At 37.3% G+C, this 20,314-nt stretch overlaps 1 protein-coding gene across 2 annotated transcripts in view; it reads right to left on the bottom strand.

The window, feature by feature from the left end:
• Positions 1-20,314, bottom strand: part of LOC149778390 (plexin-B-like) — a 115,813-nt gene that overhangs the window by 71,066 nt on the left and 24,433 nt on the right. For both annotated transcript variants that reach the window (XR_016415497.1, XM_089939216.1), the window contains exon 2: positions 17,390-18,332. Coding sequence is in view for 1 of the 2 variants with exons in the window: in XM_089939216.1 (XP_089795342.1) it covers positions 17,390-18,313 (924 nt within the window). In the remaining variant the exon portion in view is untranslated. The remainder of the gene's footprint in view (positions 1-17,389; positions 18,333-20,314) is intronic.

Raw genomic sequence — 20,314 nt, 5'->3', positions numbered from 1 at the left:
GTAATGATTCTTTTTTTCTAATACGCATGTAGTGTTATCAAGGACAAGGCTCTTAAAATAGTATATCATTCAAAAAAGTAAAAGCAATTCCTTTCGTAATATAATATATTCCTTTTTTTAACCTAATATAGACCTTAAACTTAATAAATGTTAGGGTCCCCTCAACTTATGTGGTGATGTGGTTGGGAGACGTACCATAAAGGTATTTGTTCAAATGCCCATCTGTATGTTTTTTATTTGTCGATTTGTCTGCTGCCTTACCAACCCACTCAGTGATAGATAAAGGATGAGGGAGGGTAGAGCGGCCTTCGAACATTTAATATTAACTAATATGTTTTTGAATCCATATCAATGGGTTTTACAAAACATACAGAAAGAACAGAAAACAAACAAAAAAGTATTAACTAGATTACAGTATGTTGTATTCTACCTTACAAATAAATGTACCTTACAAATTTTGACAGGCTATTGCATTTTTGTATCACTGGTATTGTGAACACTATTAAAATCCCATGTAATGTGTAAACATAACCGTTAAGAAGTCCCGTGTTCTGCTAAATAACTTGGTGCAAGTTCAGTTTTATTGTTATATTCACTCTACATAGTCCACCGTATTCTCTCCCTTGTGCACGAGAGAGAGAGAGAGAGAGAGAGTGGAGAGAAAGATAGAGTGTGTGTGTATGTGATTTTTAACGTAGCTTTTACCATTTTTTAGTCATATCGCTACGATGTATGCAGTGTGGAAGTTTATAGTGATGTCTAGCACTGGGCCATCATGCCGCAGACATGTAGCATGATGTCCCACCCAGTCATATTATCCTGATACCAGGCCGACCAGTCCTAACACTAACCTCTTAATGCTGAGCGCCAAGCGAGGCAGCTGTTAGTACCATTTTTGCAAGTCTTTGGTATGACTCAGCCGGGGATCGAACCAAGGACCTCCCACATCCTGCACGCGCGCTCGCGCGCGCGCGAGAGAGAGAGAGAGAGAGAGGATTTCGATGAATTTCTGCACCAAGTTTTAGTTCATGTAGATAACGGGAATTATTAATTGTATCGTGATTTTATTACAACGCTAATGATTAATCACTGGAAATTGATAATAGAGTTAGAGAGTATATGTCATAACCTATTGTGGAAAAAAACTTAATAATGAAAATATTTATATAAGCGTATTTTAATGCGCCATGGGCGGATCACAATTTGATATACCAACAATATTGGTATCTTAAACTGCTTTATCAGCAGGTGGGGGTGGACCTGCCAACAAAAAAGTTTGCGGCCGACACATTTTTGTTACCTATCAATAAAATCTCCATTGTGGAATCAGACGCTTTTATGAACAAGGAACAATTTTTTGGGGGGTCAATGCGTTAAATTTACCCGAGACTCAGAGAGTCACCATATTGTAATCTGACTGGGGGAAAAAATAGAAAAAATAAGGGGTGAGGGGTGATCTACCAAATGGCGGACAGAGTGGGTTGAAAAAATGATTCAAAAAATAAATGGAACCGTTGGAATGACCAACGCATGGTAACATAAACTATATGTGACACATAGTGATGTTTTGTATGTTCTATAAAAATTGTATTTGATTTTTTAGTCAGAATATCAACAGATCATGACATAGCAAGGGGTAAACAGAGGAATATAGTGGCCATATCAAGTGAAAATAATGACGCAAAAAAATACATTACTGATGGAATGCCTTGTATGAGGGCGCGGTAGGAGAGATATTTATTTTGTGATATACTCAAATTTTCTGTTTTGGTTAAGTCTTTTTGACATGGCTGAATTTTGTATATTGTCTGCAGTAAATTGTATTGATTTGTAATTTACATCGGGTTGTTTTCCATTGGAATATAATGATGAAAAGTCTTTTATCTCTCTTGTCTCTAAATTTATTGACATAACTGGTCGTGATGTTCTTTTGCATTTGCCTTTTTTCACGTTTACTATTCTCACTTTGCGTGACAGGTTGTAAGTTTTCTAACCTATTATCTTGTTTATCAGAATTCTTATGATCAACAACGAGACCATCACTAATAGGACCATTTAAACACTCGAATATAAATCTGTATGAGCGATACGGTTTTTTTGTGTGGTTTTTTTGTGGTGCTTGTTGGAATTCCGATACCTATAGTGAAGTATTCCATCTTATGGCCATTTCCAAGAGGATTTCGAGACGACAGTTCCGTAATTAGTAAATATCGGATGGCATCTAAATTCATCAAAAGCAATATTTATTTCAGTTTGCTCCATTTATAAAAAATTATCTTCTTCTAATATGACATTAATTTCAGGAAAGGAACACTTCTCGAGATAATCTTTATATCATCAGTAGCATTCCCCCCCCCTCATAATTTCGTTTTAAAGCGCCATATATTTTCGTCGACACTTCAGACATGGTTGTGGTCCAATACGTCCAAGGCGAACACTGTCTATGTGATATCCACAGTACTCTTCACGACAATTTGTTTACAAGGTGTGACTGATCAGATCATGAGCCATCGACAACTGTTGTTTGCCTGATGCATATTATGTTATCGGATAAAGACCAATTGAACATAATACTTTTCCTAACTATGTAGACGATTAATCATACTGTTGCAAAACAACTGCAAGAACAGTATTTTAGTCTAACCGGGATAAAACCAGCTTTCCTAAGGTCAAAAATTGCACAAGAAAAATGACGAAATTAGATAAAAATCGTTATGATTAACAGCGAGTGAAATTAAGAGATTAACAAAAAAAAAATAGAACCAGATAAGAGTAGAGATAAGTTTTTTGAACGAGAACGAAAAAATTTATCGGAGATTGAACCATAACACACTACTAGATTTGATCTAGATAGATTAACCAGAGATAAGAAACAATTACCATTTGTGTTACAGTTACCTGGTCAACTTTTTAAATTGAAGGTGATGGGATATTTATTGATGCCACAATGGATGACAAACGAGCGTCTACTATTACTAACGATCTTGTTGATGACAGCAGTATATGTTCAGAATACAATTTATTGTCGAACGTATCAGCGAAGATGGTTCTACCTGGATTATTCGTGATAAAATCGACCCTGTCAAGGAATCACTGGGCCATAATGTTGTCATAATAGATATAAATTCTAAACCAGGTATTTTCACCGGAATCGACAAACCATACTACAATAATGCATATCCAGTGGCCGCTGTTGTTTACGCAAATGAATCGTTTAAATGAACCGGAAAAAATTGCTCTTGCTCCGGTGAAAACAGGCTCATTAAATTGCGTGGCTCAACGTGTAAGAGAGCATTTTTAAAACTCAAAACACGGAAATAGACTTACAGAATCAAGAATAAAAAGAAGAATAAAAATAGCACATTGGGAAAACTCTCTTATCAACGGAGCTAAGATAGATGACGTGATTATTTGAGAGAAAACACAAAATTCCAATAACTGTAAAAACAATAACAAATGAGATTTTGTACAATTCTGGTAAATACTGTATTAAGGGTGTTCGAATAATTTTATATCATCATAATTCACATACGTGGACCGACTCGGTGACAAAATTTGTACAAGATTATTCATGGATCCAGCCTAATTAGATTTTGTTGTCAAGGACAATGCGGCAAAATGTAGGTGTCACGGATAAATGCAATTATGCAAGATGGATAAAACGTAGGATCAATAGTTATCTACCACCAGGGCAATTTTCCTCAGTTTACTCATCTGAGATCATCGATGTTAGCATACTCGTCAAAAAAACCTATTACTGGTGATTAACAGGTTTCCTAATGACGTTATTAGAGTCGCCACAGATTCATTTTATATTAGTCGTTGTAAAATGGATCTTGTAAAACCATTTATGGATCATGCTGGCGATGTCTTTTGGGGTTCTTGGCGATTAAAACGTGAACAAATACGCAATTATCTCAACTCAGATGATGTTAAAGTACCTGATGTTTATTTTTGCAACTATAATTTATCAGAACCATCATCATTATCGTCAGTAAACAATCCAATCACGAGATATATCACATCACGGTCTATCTGAATGGTGCTGTTGGTTCTGGTAAAACAACACCTGCGATATATGTATTTAAAAACACTGACATGATTGTATTGACGCCAGCTCACCGGCTTGCCAAAGAGATGAGACAACTTGGTCTCAGCGCAGGCATGTATCATAATTTCATTAGATTACGAGGTTGTGCATGTACCCCCGAACGAATGGGTGGAAATATATCCCAAGAACAATTATCTGGGATGAGATTTGTACAATACCCAAATATGTTTTAAAAATGTTTCTTGATTGTTTATTAATAAAATCTACTGCAATTATCATGTGTGTCGATCATGGACAGCTTCCACCGTTTACAGGAGAATCACTACACGATTGGTTGATCAACTATCTTAACCACTATCAAGACGTTCTGTACGACTATCGATCACAGGATGAACAACTACGACAACATAAATCGTTAATCAGATTACAACCTGACAAACATTCAGTGTAAAAGACTGCGTAAAGTAATTTTAGAGACTCCAATGTCAGATTTCGGGAACTTATGGTGCCCTAAAGATCTAATAGTGTATCCAGGAAAAACGTCCCTGATTCACTTCAGCGTAAATTATTTGAGCTTCGCAAGAAAAAATATCGCGATCAACTAGTTCCATTAAGTTATCCACCAGTATATACACAAAGATAAAATATACTTGTTGATATTTCAGAAGCAAACGGAGTTTGCCGAAAACAAAATCTCGTTCTTAATGACATCGTCGAGGTTCCCGTAGAGGCTGTATAACAGGCGTTGTCGGCGTCGGAGACGCAAGATGCAGTCGCTCGACGACAAAAGCCGAACACATCGTGTTGGATTCTGGGATATACGGTAGCAATTCATTCCTCTCAGGGATTAACAATATCAAACACCAATATCTGTATTGGCGATGCTCGCATCGAATAGTCAAATTTAGTTTATCTGGCTGTTTATAGAGTTTAAAAAATATAACAGTTGCACAGGGTTCTCTACATGTTGAAGTTGCCAACAGTCACAAAGAACAACAGCGTCACTTGGAATTATCGACGTAGTGAAAAAAAAAAGCTGGTTATGCGCGAGATGACACAAAAAACAGCGCCCTTTGAACTGGATGTGGAATTTGTTATGACGCTGAAACAACGACAAAATAATCATTGAGCACGTGAGATAATTTACCGTAGACAGAATTGACAGTGCCTCGGCCAAACACACAAATATGTCTCCTTGACATGTCCCGAATATAACAGACGTATAGGAGCTTCATTCCATAACACGTGTGACTCTTGTTAGCGTTTCGTGTTTGCGCGTATCCGATCTGGTGGTAACTGGGTGTTTTTGGAATTGCCTATAATTGTTCACGTACAAATCCACGTTCAGGAGCTCTTAAATCTAATGCATAGATTGGCGGCTGTCTAGTAGATCTTAACCACGCTGAAAATTTTATGTGTTTTTACACCTCACACAGGATCAGTTGCTCTTGCTGAACCACCCTCAAGTTCACCAGCTTCATATAAATACATCACTAATAAATACATCATTATTACTTTACTACCCAACACTGGTTGTTGCAGCTGATATGGTAATTTTCGTCGAGGTATGTGTTATTGTTTTCGCAACTGCATCGGCAGGTTTCATATTAATTCAACTCGTGACCTCGTTGCTGAATACGGCCACCACATGAGGTAGTCTCGCAAACCATTCACAATATCTGTCCTGAATGCCCAGAGTTCCGCTCAATACTTCTTGAGCATATTGATGCCCCAAGAGTCGCTGTGCAAGTGTTTGATTCAATCGTTCAACGATTGCCTGATCGCGATGTATCGCGATGTATCCACGTCTGATTTTAAAGTTATGCTGTTACTTCAGCGCCGCTACTGTACCGAGAAAGTCTTTGCCAGAATCAACTTGTAGTAAATGTGACCCCGCAGGCCATAATTAGGCCCGGGTCCTAGCAAAATAAAGTGTTAAATCGTTGTTTAGACTTCAGCTGCTGTTTTAGACAATAAAGGTTTATCCTCTTTGCATCTACTTTGCAACATCGACGACAGTCAACGCGTATTTGTATGTGCGTCTTTTATGTACGTCATGTGGTAAAAATAAGATATCTACATGATGAACTTCGTTGGGTGCGCTGACATTAAACTGTCCATGTTGAATCGTTTTGGGACATGGAAGATAAATTTGACATTTGGCCTGTCGTGACAACCAATCTGTGGCTACAGCTAGAGTTACAACTGTTGCATCTGCCAGTTTTTAATTCCTGCCATACCTCTCCAATATCCTCTTGGACGTTAATAAATCGACTCCATTATGCAAGTCTTGGCGATTATTTTTCATCGCCGATCTAGTCAACTGTTTAGCGACTGATTTTCTCATGTTTTTAAATTTTTTTAAAGAATTCAGCGTGTAAACTAACTTGACATCCACGAGGTGTCGTTGTTGTAGATCTGGAGTTTAATACGCGACATCATGAATATGGCACGCTAGTTCACTCGCATTTACCGGAAATTCGCCCGGTTTCGGTTGATTTTGATCGTCAAGTCTAATACCAAGGCGAGTTCCAGGACTACAATAATTATATCCTGGAAGATGTTTCTCCCCAGATACTTAGCCCATGGTGTTCAGGGTATTTTCCCGAGTGCAACAGGAATACTCACAACTTATATTTTTGTGCCGCATTTTACACATTTACCTGTAAGTGCCGGCGTGTTATTTCTCAATGTGGTTCCTCTCAGAAATTTTGTACCAGTGACTGTCTTGCATCGAACACAATATAAACTAATGATTATCAATAATATTACATTTGTACAATATGAACGTGATTGACTTTTCAGTATCATGCGAGCAAACATCAGTCAAGCATCATCCAGTGTTACCAAATTCAATTTGAGCTACAATAATTGGTCCATCTGGGGAGGGTAAAACTCAGCTGCTGATCAACCTAATAAAGAGGTGGGTCAAATGGGATAAAGGTTTTAGTACTACCATCCGTGGATGGCCATCGATGCTATAATGTTCTTAAGGAATTTAATGAATCTTTAGCGGTTGAAGACGATGATATTGAATTTATCACAGACATTGATGAAGCGCCGTTCGTTGAGGATCTTAATGGATATATCAACAATTTAGTGGTCTATGATGATGTTATGGTTGACAAACAAGCAAAATCAGCCAGAATATTTTCACGGGGCAGAAATAAAAACACAGATGTCAATCACGTCATTCAGTGGTATGCTCAGATTCCCAAAGTGATCAGGGATAATTGCACATTTTTGATTATTTTTAACGGGGTTGAGACACATACCATGCTAAATATTCATCAGACATGGTGGCCTGGCGACATGGATATAGATAAGTTTAAAAACTTCTTTGCACATGCTCAGGAAAACCGGCATGGGTTTATATAAATTTACACGATTCAGCAACACGTCATCGGATTGGTCTAGATAAAATCTTTCGTTAAAGAAATACAATTATTGTATAATTAACCAGGAAAAGATTAGCGAGATTATCTCTACGATCGAACAATTTCAGCAAGATAGTCTCACGGTTCAACTCGATGTTGAAAAAATCAATGACGGTTTTTGAGATGATACAGCAGAGACGTGAAAAGGACACATATACACTTGCGGTTGAATATAGATTTATCAAATTACTCGAACGCGAAATGGAATTGTCGTTGGCGGATTTACACAGACAACATGAGCTAAATTTGTTGCATTGGCAAGTGCCACTGAGAAAATACGATCAGATTTGTCTCGGCAATATGAAACTCAAGCGGCTATAAGTGCACGTACGAGACAGCTAAAAAAGAACTTGTATTGGAATCTATTTAGATTCCTGCAGAATGAGAAGAATAGCCCAAAATAATTTTTTTTTTATGACAACAAAATATTAACGACTAAAAATGTTATTTTTTGTTGTCATTGGCTGAGACAGGCCGTTCAGGGTCTGTCACGCACATACAAACTAACGATCAATTCTTCACCACGTGTGTCCAATAAATTACTATTTTTTTTCGGTTAGACGAAATCGTATTCGCGGCAGCGAAGGATTTTGACATGAAAACGATGGAGTATGTCATCGTAAATAAACAGGATTAGTGGGCACCGACACAATTTAATGACCCGACGGGACATCCGGAGAAAAGCTATAAAGAACATATTCCTACGGGGCCTGCCCTTGTAATGCTTGCCCATAAGCGGTAGGGCGACCGTCGACTGCGTTACACACTAGATTTACAGAAACCATCGATGTTGACAATACCCGGCGATACATGATGACCGCCACCTGTTGGATCGTTGTCATATCGGATAATATCTGGAGAGTCTTTTATTTTCTTTCATACTGCAACAAATTTCGTAAGATATTCGTCAGCTATATCATTGATAGTCTGCTTCATCTTATCAGAATCAAGACTGGGTAGTTTAAACATATCCGATTGGTCCTTTTTAGTAATCATAAAATGATCATAAAATGATTAATGTTGATCGGGATCCTTCACACGTCTGGCTACCGCATAAACATGTAATGCTAAACGTGAAGCATCGCAACTCTGACCTCCTAGATGATTCATTATACTATTGATATTTGATCTAATAAATTATTTAGGACAGTCAAGTATACACTACTCAAACTTCTCTCTTAGTTCTCGCTGTTCTCTTTCGTACAACCTGTTGATGGCGCTGGCTATATTTTCTCCTTGAAGAAGTTTATTATCCAGATGCTGAAAATTCCCGAGTAGATCTTCATACTATGTAACTAACAAGCTATAAGGACGGTCTTCCGTTTAATAAAAATCATCTCGTTTTGGATGTTGTGTATTAAAAACAGTTGCTGTTTCCAGCGGCCATCCCAGCACAGTTCTGAACCGACGACTTGTATATGTGAACAGTGTAATTGGACTCCGCAGAATTCGCCGCCGATATATCTTCGAGGCACTCAACGTTGGTTTGATAGAGACCTTTGATTCTTTTCCTCTTATTGATTTAATTCTGCGTTGAAGTTCATCATTGATTTGTTCGATTTTCTATATCCTTTTGGGATGGTAACGAATTCTCAGATTGGGACTTGCTTGTCATGTTGCATTATGTTAAACAAATACCAGTGAATTATTAGCGTTTAATCTACCAAATGGCATCTTTCTGATATTTGGCAAACTATAATAAAGCCGTAATTGTGCCGGTGCAATTTCAAGTGACCCACCATTAGGAGCTTTCATCGAAGCTGGAAAACCAGTATTGAATTACTGCTGTGAGGAGGTCGCCGATATCATTGTAGTCGGCGGCGGCGTTCATTTTCTGATATATTTCTCCAGTCGTGTGGTTATTTCTGCGGTCATTAGTATTTATACGATGGATTCTAAATGTGGCTTTGGAAAACATGGCAACAGCATGTTTGCGTTCTTGTCAAATCGATACTAAATATCCCTAATTTCATCAAATTCATTGTCTGATATTGCACCGTCGTTTAACCCCACTGACAGTATCGATGATATATTTATACACGCATATGTCGCAACATTAATTATTTCTGTGTACTCAGGCAATATTTTACGGGTACATGTAGATATTTTTTCGCGATAATATTGAGGATACCAGCAACACCAACAACAAGTGAAACACGGATTCCATCCACAGACCGTATCACATGCGTCAATGTTAATGCACCGATAACGTCATTGTTTCAGCGACCAGCGAGGAAACCACGTATACAACATTGTCGATAACGATAATTCAGATGCGACATTGTCTTTGTTTTTTCATATACTCGTCTTTGATTTCTTCCAGCGATGCCTTCCACGCGCGTGCCTGATTTTGTGGGTTTGAGTATGTGTTTGCTAATTTACCAATTAAAGTGTTTGCGCGACGAATTCCAGACACCACCAATATGGTATCATTGCGGCTAGGGCTTTTTCTTCTGGAATCAGTGTGAATGATTCGACAGTGTTTTGATTTAACACAGCTGAGACGGTTCTGAAAAATGTATCGGTCGGAATGACGCCATTGATATCTCGCATATTCCTCAAATTTAATAACGCTTAACACAGATAGCCTATACACTCCGGTAACCTCAGCGGTATATGTGATAGAGCTGTTTTGCGGTGAACATGTTGCTGATCAAGACGTAAATGTGTATACCATTTGGATCAGCGGAGTCGTGTGAATTACACCTTCAGTAATCTTTTTCATTTTGTTGAGTTCAGTGTTTATCGAATTGATTCTTGAGTTGATGTTAGTGTGCTCATTGTTTATAATTTCAATTGTTGTTTTAACGTTGATTAGATCAACAAGTTGTGTATTAATTTTAAAGAGCTTGGTGTTGATCACCGTTGGATTTCCAAAGAAATTATATATGATCTATTTATGTTTCTACGAAAATTTGTAAACACGTTATATGATTAGTATAGTCAGATCTGAACGTGTTCATTCCATCATTGATTGTCCTTAACAAGGTCATCATTGAGATGCTGCTGTTGTCCATGTATTTCTTCGTTGCATCGTCATGGTTTGATTTAGGTTCTCTTAAATTAGCAATGCTATTTCCGCTCATGTTGAGATTTACAGTCATTGTATCACCGGCTTAAGCAACGCATTTACTGATCTCCGTTGTTATTGTCCTCGTACTTTTTTATAGCCACGTCATCGTCTGATTTTGTTTATCTCACATTGATAATTGTATTTCTGCTCATGTTGAGATCGCTATACATTATATCTCCAATTCTTCTAATACGTTCAGTAATCTCTCAATTGATTATAAGAAGTGATTCCTCTGAGTTTTTAATTTCACCGGTTTAAGTCAAAATCACTAAGTTATCTTTGGTCGCATCTGGAACTCTCAGAATACTATTTGTCAACGGTATTTTGCACGTCTTTAACCAGCCTTGCTGATCCTGTAAAATAACAACTTTATTTGTGCCAACATCTGAGAGACAGAAAAGATCAGTAAGTTCATCGCGGGTTGCATATTTGGATAAATCAATCCCACCCTGGACCTCGCCGCTAGGGGCTGTACGTAAATATCTACCACTATAAACTACTCATCTGTTTAAAACGACGGGCGATATACTGATGCACAACTTTATGAGGCGGTGCTGGTGACCTTGACACAGGATTAAGTACAGCAAGTACTTCGGGACCACATAATGGTAGATCCGTTATTGTCTGTGTCCATACAAAACCAATATATACAACTCCACGTGGATCAACCGCGTATCCAACCCAATGAGTACCTGGACCAGAACGTCCATCGAGAATAATGATGCCGGTTTCAACACGATTTTGGTTTTACCGGTGATTGAACACACATGGAAACACCTCTGAAGTTTTTATGTTGAATCGCCACGCAGCATCAAGGAAATCAAAATCAGACATGGGAAGCTTTAACGAAGCATCCCCGGTAGTCTCAGACCAAGACCGTACCGAGTTCCTGGTAATCTTAGACCCCGTCCCTTTTTTGAGGTGTTTATGCTGCATCTCGACGCTCCGTGTCCTGTTGCTTTTTCCATGGTCATACCGGCAGCTGTTCTAACAGCTCCAATTGTAGCTGCTTTTTCAACAGCTGCAGCCACTGCTGAAATTAGCGGTTTTTATCGCCGCTAGAAACGAAAATATATCGCCGGGGTGTTTTTGTGTGTTGCTGATCGCATTTGCAGAAAGATCAAATCGAACGACAGTTTGAGTTAAATTAATTGAACCCTGCAATGTCGCTGTTTTCAGAGGTATTTTTCACCAGAATTCATCTTTGATGCAAATTGTATTTTTTTAATCTGACCAGGTGTCAGAGTAACATTGACGTGATAACATGACGGTAGAATATCATGAATGATCAAATTACAGATCGCTTAGGATCCAATTACATGTTTTCAACAGACGTATATTAATTACTTGTATTCGTCCACCGAAACCTTCAAGCAACGTTCTTTTGGTCAAAATTGAGGATTATGTCTTCGGATGGTTCTTGACGTCCATTTAGCCTCAGCGAAATTGTAGACACCGCTAATCTATCAAACACCATTTAGTTTTCTGTCTGATCATTTTACCTGGTGTCATGCTGAAATGCCACGAATATGTGTCGTGGTGTTAAAATTCGCTGCTGTGATGGGATCTGCCATGAAAATGTTCTTATTGTACATGGAGCTGTGTCTGTGGTCATTGTCAGCCACGACAGTCTTTACTTACCGCCGTTATTCGTGAACGAGACTATTCGTTGTTCTTCTGTCAACGACGGCGTCATCGTTGGCATCAATAATGCTAGTTTTGTTAGTGTTACTTTACCATCACCACGCCCCATCAATCCCAGCACGCCAGATAGCATTGTTGTCTGTGGCCTATTAAACATGTCTACAAAATCCGAAGATATGCGACAGTGGTATCACACATGAAAATCCACCATCGGCGTTAATCTGAGATCTTTGTGCTGAAAATCACAAGTTGAAATTTGTGATTAACACTCTGGAGTGTCGCAAATGGAGCGACGGGACGTGATATCGTTCCATTTGCTGCAACGTCAGAACTAGCCTACGTTATGTGTACCATGAGGTGCTGCCTATCGTCAGGATGGTCAGTAATGCCTTTCGCTGACATAAGAATGGACCAGCGAACCGTGAATAGTCATCAGAGTATCTTGCAAGACCCATAATTGTCGTAGTAACAACAACGTTATCGAGGCATACTTCGATTTCTCTACTACCAAATATATAGCTTGCACCGTTAAACAACGCCATGATATCCTTGTAAAACGAATCCACCTCGTTCATTTGCTGCATATGCGGTATCATCATTTTTCACAAGTTTACTATGAACTTCCATAAATGCCTTGGCGGGCTTGAAATACCTTGATATATCTTGGACTTTTAATTCGATTCATCCACGTTAGTCTGGTTCTCGTGCTGCATAAGAATAATACTGATAAACACGTACAGACTTATCTTTAAGTATTGGTGCATCAGTGTCAAATGCTGGATCAGATATACATTTGAACATTTTTATTATATTCGCAGCTGTCTAAAACCATGTTCTAACACTGATCAATAAATGGTTGATCAGCGACGACGACGGGCCAGACCACTTCCCGCTATTAGGTATGCGGTTATGTTTTTTTCTTCTATCTCCTCGGCAGCTTGTTTTGCCAGAGATGGCCCACCAGCTAATTCTTTCTTCCGCTCATTTGAAGCTTGATTTATTGTTTTGGTGACACTTGCTGGCATCACTTCGGTGTTGGGCAGTTTTACTGGAATGCTTACTTCGGTGCTAGTTTTCGTCGTACTAATCTTGCGAGTCTGTCTTTTATCGCCGAGAATGCTTTATCAGAAACATTACCAACAGTGCCAATAGCCTTATCACGAACAACTTAAATGGCTTTCACGCCATAATTTTTTTGCAATTTGGATAGCTTTTGGGGCTATCCTTCTAAATAAACCTCAAACAACATCGCCGAGTCTATCTCTGTAGATAATTTTAAAAACCAGTCATTGTGAATTTATCACCCTGACGTTTTCATGTTCACGATAGGTATTATGTATAATTAAGTTATTTTGTTAAAGCCGATCTAATTGATCAATCGCTGTAGTAATCGTCGGTAATTTCATTGATCAGCGCCTGATAGACGCTACTGTCCATGTCGCCACCGATAAAGAAATACAGACAAATATCAGCTGCTTCATTGATTATTTCGTGGAAATTATTGCCGGCTCGTCTTCCATCAATCAAAATTTCCAGTCGATCAACATCAGCGAGGATGTTATTGGGACAAAGTTTATCTTGAATCACCAACGATTCAGCGATCACACTACCACCTTGTTTCCTACGACGTTGATCGCGAGTGCCAAGGTCACTTCCGGTTGCTATTTCCTCCCCTACAAGAGGGGTCCATGTTGTGATCTTTTGGCTATAATATATCTCCAAATATGTGCATTCTCTACTTATTTCTCAAAATCTTCAAATAAACGCTTAATTTCATCACTAATTTGACTTGTACCATGGTAATTTCGAAACATAAAACGAGTCAAGATTTTTTGTTGTTGATCATATCAGTGGTCAGTTGATCTAATAGTTCTCGATGAATTCGATATCCTGCAGCAGCAATCGAAGCATGGTTTTCTAGAAGTATTCAACGACCTTCTTCGGTAAATTGGGCAGGTAGTTTTTTCAACAGGTTCCGGTTCTTGTTTTGGTTCAACGAGATCACTTGTATCACCAATCTCAGCACGGACTTTATCGATACACTCTCTTGCTTATTGTATTTTTTGTCGTAATTGTGGTTGAGCAGCAACTATTATAGCTAAAAGTTCTCAAAAAAATACCTTTTTATAGTTCTTTTTGCTATTTTTTCGGTTGATTTGGCTGTTTGTTCGGTTGATTTAGCTATTTTCTCCAAGGACGGATGAAGATTTTTAGTGGCTTTTGTCATTGATTTAAATAACTGTTCTGTACCCTCTGTAAATTCCACATGAGCATCCTGGCGTTGTTGTAACTGCTGTTTTACAGAATCACGGACTGGAAGATACTTCTTAATTGCATCTAGTCGTTGCGAACTAGTTTTGCTGTAGGAGATTGCATAGTAAGCGCAAAATCACTCATTATTATTATTACAACAACGACTGAATTACAGATCACTAAGTCAGCATATATACAAGGTTTTACCGTATTACAGCAACGTAACGTATTTTTTAAAACTACAATGAATTACCTGATCTCAATTATACTCACAGTTGAGAAATTTCTCTGGTCACGTTACTGCGCTAAAAATACCTATGTGCTATTAATAAAACGTAGGTTTTCCCAAATGAGGTCGCTTGGTTGAGGTCACGTATCTGAGTGCGCTAATACCCTATGCGCTATTAATAACTTGCTGAGATTTTACAAGGAAAAAATCGATAATTGTATGCTAGCTAGAGAAATATGTACATGATACATTAAACATAAATTTTAAAATACGAGAATACTTAATAAATAAATTATATGATCTAAATACCTGTGTATGTTGAAGTTTTAATGTTTGTATATCGGTCTGTTCACCAATATAATATACTGATATATTCTCTGTGAAAACACCCATTTTGCACTAGACTGTTGACGAACATTCTCGAGTATGGTGATATCAGACCTGTTTCGCTTGACTTAATCTACACGTGGACTATATATGCGGATTATTATTCCCCCCCCCCCTCCGGCAATATACGTAGTATGAATTTGGATATATTATTTATTTATTGTAAATAACACTATTTATATATATTATTTCATCTGAATATTCTACAGGACTTGATAGTTATAAATTATCTAAAACATTATTGATTTATCGCTACTAGGGAATGGTATACTACGTGGGTTATCTCGAACTCAGCATATTGCTGGCGGATTAAACCTGGGGTTATTTAAGGTGGGGGACGCAGCCCAAGCATTCGAAAGTCATCCGGAAAACGTACTGTTAGATGACAATTTGCGCATATCCATCACCAGTCGAGACGGGGTGGTGGTGGTGGTGGTGGTGCGGTATTGCACCACCTCGGGATCGCCTGGGGGTTGGTATGCAAACAATTGTCAGAAAAAAATGCGTATGCTGTTCACCTTAGGCTGCTAGAAATTTACGGACAGCCTTCTGAATTTCTAGCATTTCGTTTCGTATGATAGAATTCACCGGGTGGTATGTCCATGTGACCATAAAGGGGAAACGCCTTCCACGCCCATTTATCGAAACATAGAGCCCAAAATAGCCAAAAATAAATATAGCCAGAAATACGTGGAAAATCAAAATGTAAAAATAAGTCTCATTGAAAGGTACCCCATGAAGGCAGAAATTGGAAAAATGAGAAAACGTCATTGAAGGATACCCCATGACGGGACCCCATGAATGGATATCAACTGGCACAAACAATAATAACTGGCAATAAATTTGCAACTAAACTGGTACAGACAACAACTAAAAACTCAGCCTTTACTGTCTATTTGTATTGCTTAAAATGATATAATAATTAACTATATACAAGTCTTTTTTTCACAACTATGGGTTACTGAAACAGAGCCTTGTATATTTTGTGAGTCAATTTCACCAGGTCGATTATTCCCACCTCTTGCTATGTCATGATTTGTTGATATTCTGACTAAAAGATCAGATAAAAATATGCACATTTTATAGCACATACAAATCGTCACGATGTGTCACATATAGTTTATGTTACCATACGCTGGTCATTTCAACGGTTCCATGTATTTTTGCGTCATTGTTTTCACGTTCTCTGTCCGCCATTTAGTCAGATCACCTCACGTCTTTCTGTTATTTTTTTTTAAGTTCAAATCACAATATGGTGACTTTGGATCTCATTTAAAGTTAGGTCATTCGCCAAAAAAAAATTGTCTCTTGTTCATAAAAGGGTCTGATTCCACAATGGAGGTTTTATTGATGGGTAACAAAAATGTGTCGGCCGCCATTTTTTGTTGATGGTCGGACCACCTCCATCTAGCTGCTTGCTGATTTATACCAACACTTTAGAAGCCATTTTATTTTTAATTATATATATATATATATATATATATATATATATATATAGAGAGAGAGAGAGAGAGAGAGAGAGAGAGAGAGAGAGGGAGAGAGAGAGAATTTTTCAGTTGTTGTGCGCCTTGTGTAATCTTATAAACTTATAACCACGTGTCATGCTGACTGTAGCTTGTATGGCGAGTGATGTCTTTGCCTGTAAGATGGTTGTATGAAACATGGGTGATGAAATAATACATCTCCCTCTACATTGACAGATTGATGTCATTAGAGACCTGACAGTTGCCCAGTCTCTATCAAGAAATAAAATAAATATATATATATTCGACTTGTTTGTGTTTAAGTAAACTGGAAATCTATATATCCGACTTGTTTGTGTTTAAGTAAACTGGAAATCTATATATCCGACTTGATTATGTTTAAGTAAACTGGAAATCTATATATCCGACTTGATTTTGTTTAAGTAAACTGGAAATTTATATATCCGACTTGTTTGTGTTTAAGTGAACTGGAAATCTATATATCCGACTTGATTATGTTTAAGTAAACTGGAAATCTATATATCCGACTTGATTTTGTTTAAGTAAACTGGAAATTTATATATCCGACTTGTTTGTGTTTAAGTGAACTGGAAACTTTGAAATCATTTGTTTATCACTGAAAAACTAAATCCCATATATTTTTCAAAATATTTTCAGATATGTCACCTCAAGTCCCCAATGCCCCTAAATACTTATTGATTATAGAAATTGCATTCAGAAAGTGGAATAAAATACAATTGAGTTTTAGCTTTTTATACCAATAACTTACCTGTTTACATGTTCCATTTGTTGTAAGGTATGGTTTCCAGTTGTTTTATACCAATAACTTACCTTTTCACATGTTCCACTTGTTCTTTTAAGGTATGATTTATAGTTGTTTGTTCCATTGAAGCATTCTTTAATATTATCCACCATGACTTTTTCAAAGTCAGAGTATTTAAATAAGCAGACAACAGAGCGGGATTCGTTTTCATTAGTAAACACGCCAACAAGCAATCCATCTGTCTGGTTAATCCTTGTGTATTGCATCGCTTTCAACACTTTATATCCCTCTCCATGACAACGAATTGGCATTTCAGAGTAGGCATGTGGAGCCTGTTGACAAACTTTAGACACGGTCGGTCCATCTTTTATTTGGTTCATAAAGTAGTAATCCAAATTTCCGATTGAGAACCCATAAACGAAGTTTACTACGTTATTTGCCAAGTCGTTATTATAGAGAATAGTATCTGCGGTGTATATGTCGCATTTCATCAGTCTTGTTTTGTCTTCTTTTAGCTTTGCATTGGAAATGCCTGCTGTTAAAATTACACTAAAGAGCTCGTAGGTCGAACCCATCCGAATACATCCGTCTGGTGAAAATAGGATAGGATCAGGTTTACTTCCAAGTCCACTCGTGTCTGTTATGTTTATGGATTCTATTATATTACTGTATATACTTATGTTCTTGAGATTTCTCATCTGGCAGCCTGACATGAATGCACATGTCATTAAGCCCATGTCTGTCGTGAAATTTGCAACTAAAAACAAAACATTCACGAAATCTTTCATCACCACAGACGAAATCCGTCCGAGTTCAGAGTCAAGGTGATGGGTTTGGTTTACTGTTCCAACATAAATATCCCCACATCGGGATGCAGCCATGTGTGATATGTTTGTGCCAAGATCCACGCTTGGTTTCTGCGTCTGTATGCTTCCTGTAACCATTGCCACCAGGACGAGAAAGGATGTGACCACTCGTGCCATCGTTAACATGTCATCAGTACGAGTTAATCTGTAATATTATTTTAGAAGCTATTTCAATGATGCAACCAAGAAAGTTACTCAATAAACATGTATGAGTTTGCAAATACCATTCTTTTCTTTTGTGATTCGAATTCGTAAAACCTGCCATTCTAAAAATCATGTTCTGCACAGTTGCTTAATAAATATCTTCTTCCTAGAAAATACCTCATTTAAAATAAAATATATCCATATCTTTTATAGCATTTAAATTACTATCTACATTTTTATATCACAAAAGCTTATTGTATGATGATGTATTTTCTCTCACCCGGCCTAAGCTGCAAAGTTTTCCTTTCTGTACTTTTTCCATTAAAAACTTTAGATCCCTTTTTGAATGGTAATATTTAACTTTTTCTGTATTTTATTATACATGTATATTTCAAAGATGGACGCCATAAAAAGGTATCCACCTTTTAAAAACGAAAACATCATGAGATCTCTTCTTTTTTAAACGGTCAATGATTCAAAGTTACAGTACCGTCTCTTTACAGATATTCCTTTTATAGTATTTCGTGGAATTTTAAAAGTATCGTCACTATTTTATGGAGTAAAGGTTGCAAGTGTTATATATTATTTTCTCCACATATTTCTTTTTCTTTTGAATTATTGAAAACCTAAACACAAAGAGCCTACACACAGGGCCAGATACGGTGGGAGTGAGGGATGTTCTGTGGTTTTCGGACCCCACCCCGTCTACTCCCACCCCAAACAAAAGAATGCACACACACACAAACTTACGGTAACTTCTCACTTGAAATTTGAACAATTTATTCTTGTGCAAGTTTATTGGGTATTACTCACACTGAGTTTATAGACTCACAGACTTTTGCTTTCGTGCCCTTTCGAGGAAAGTCAGAGCCTTTTTGAAATTTTGGAAACTTCCTACCACCACCATTTGACTTGTTTCGGTCCAGAAACATACGATTTTTTACACTTTGGCACAAATGATATTAATATTTAGAAAAACAAATTACAACAAAAACTACAAAAATGTCTGAAACAACAACGTGGGATTTCTGTTCAAGGAAATACGTGATCATTTCAGCAAGATTTGTACGAAGAAACTTCCACAAAGGTTATAACACGGACCCTGACTTCAATATGGACAAAACGTTTTTGGAACCGTACATTTAACAATCAGTTTATTTCCATAGAGGACTTTAAATGAACAAATGCATATAAATTGTTTCAGTAACCAATCATAATAGAAAAATGATTGCTTTCATTAGTTTGATTGATAAGATGAATACAATATTCTACTTAAAATATGGGGATTCTTTACAGTTTCGATACAGCTAGATAATTCATTATTTAATAATAATTGCGGTATTGCTGGTACGGGCAAAAGGGGTCTTGAATGCGCAATATTGAGGAGAAAGCAAAGCATCCTCTTAAAATATCCTTTATACTTGTAAAAGTGAACAACAATTTCAAAAATTTTATCGGTAAAAATACCAAATAAAACATTCCGATGCATCTGTTCTTTTTAGAAACGCAAGAATAAGACATCGTGGCAGAATTTCGTGGTGTAGTACAGGTGAAAAGGCCTATTCTGGAATATTTAAATTTTGAAGTTTTGCATTAAATCATATAATAAAGCAATTCTAGACTTTTCTTTCGGTAACAAATTAAGTCTGCTGAACCTATAAATATATCGTAACGACATCCACTTTGCATCCGTCAATATCTGATTTCACTGATTTGTAAAACGTCATATTCAGCTCTTTATAATTATATGATAGTGTTCTTTTGTTCGACACTTGTATAATTTATTCAGCCTTTTTGTATTATTAATTACTGCTGAGATCTATGAGATTTCTAGAAGTGCTGATTATTAAGAGCCAGATAATGTATATGCAGATCAATGGAATCCTTTTCTTTAAAAAATCTTTCTAGTTACAACAAAACGATTCACGACAGGCATTTTAAAACTCATTTGTATGCCACGTACAATGTGAGCATAAAACAAGG

This window comes from Sinohyriopsis cumingii, chromosome 17, assembly GCF_028554795.1.
Source record: "Sinohyriopsis cumingii isolate HCF-2022 chromosome 17, ASM2855479v2, whole genome shotgun sequence".
NCBI lineage: Eukaryota > Metazoa > Mollusca > Bivalvia > Unionida > Unionidae > Sinohyriopsis > Sinohyriopsis cumingii.
This window is presented reverse-complemented; position numbering and strand designations above follow the sequence as displayed.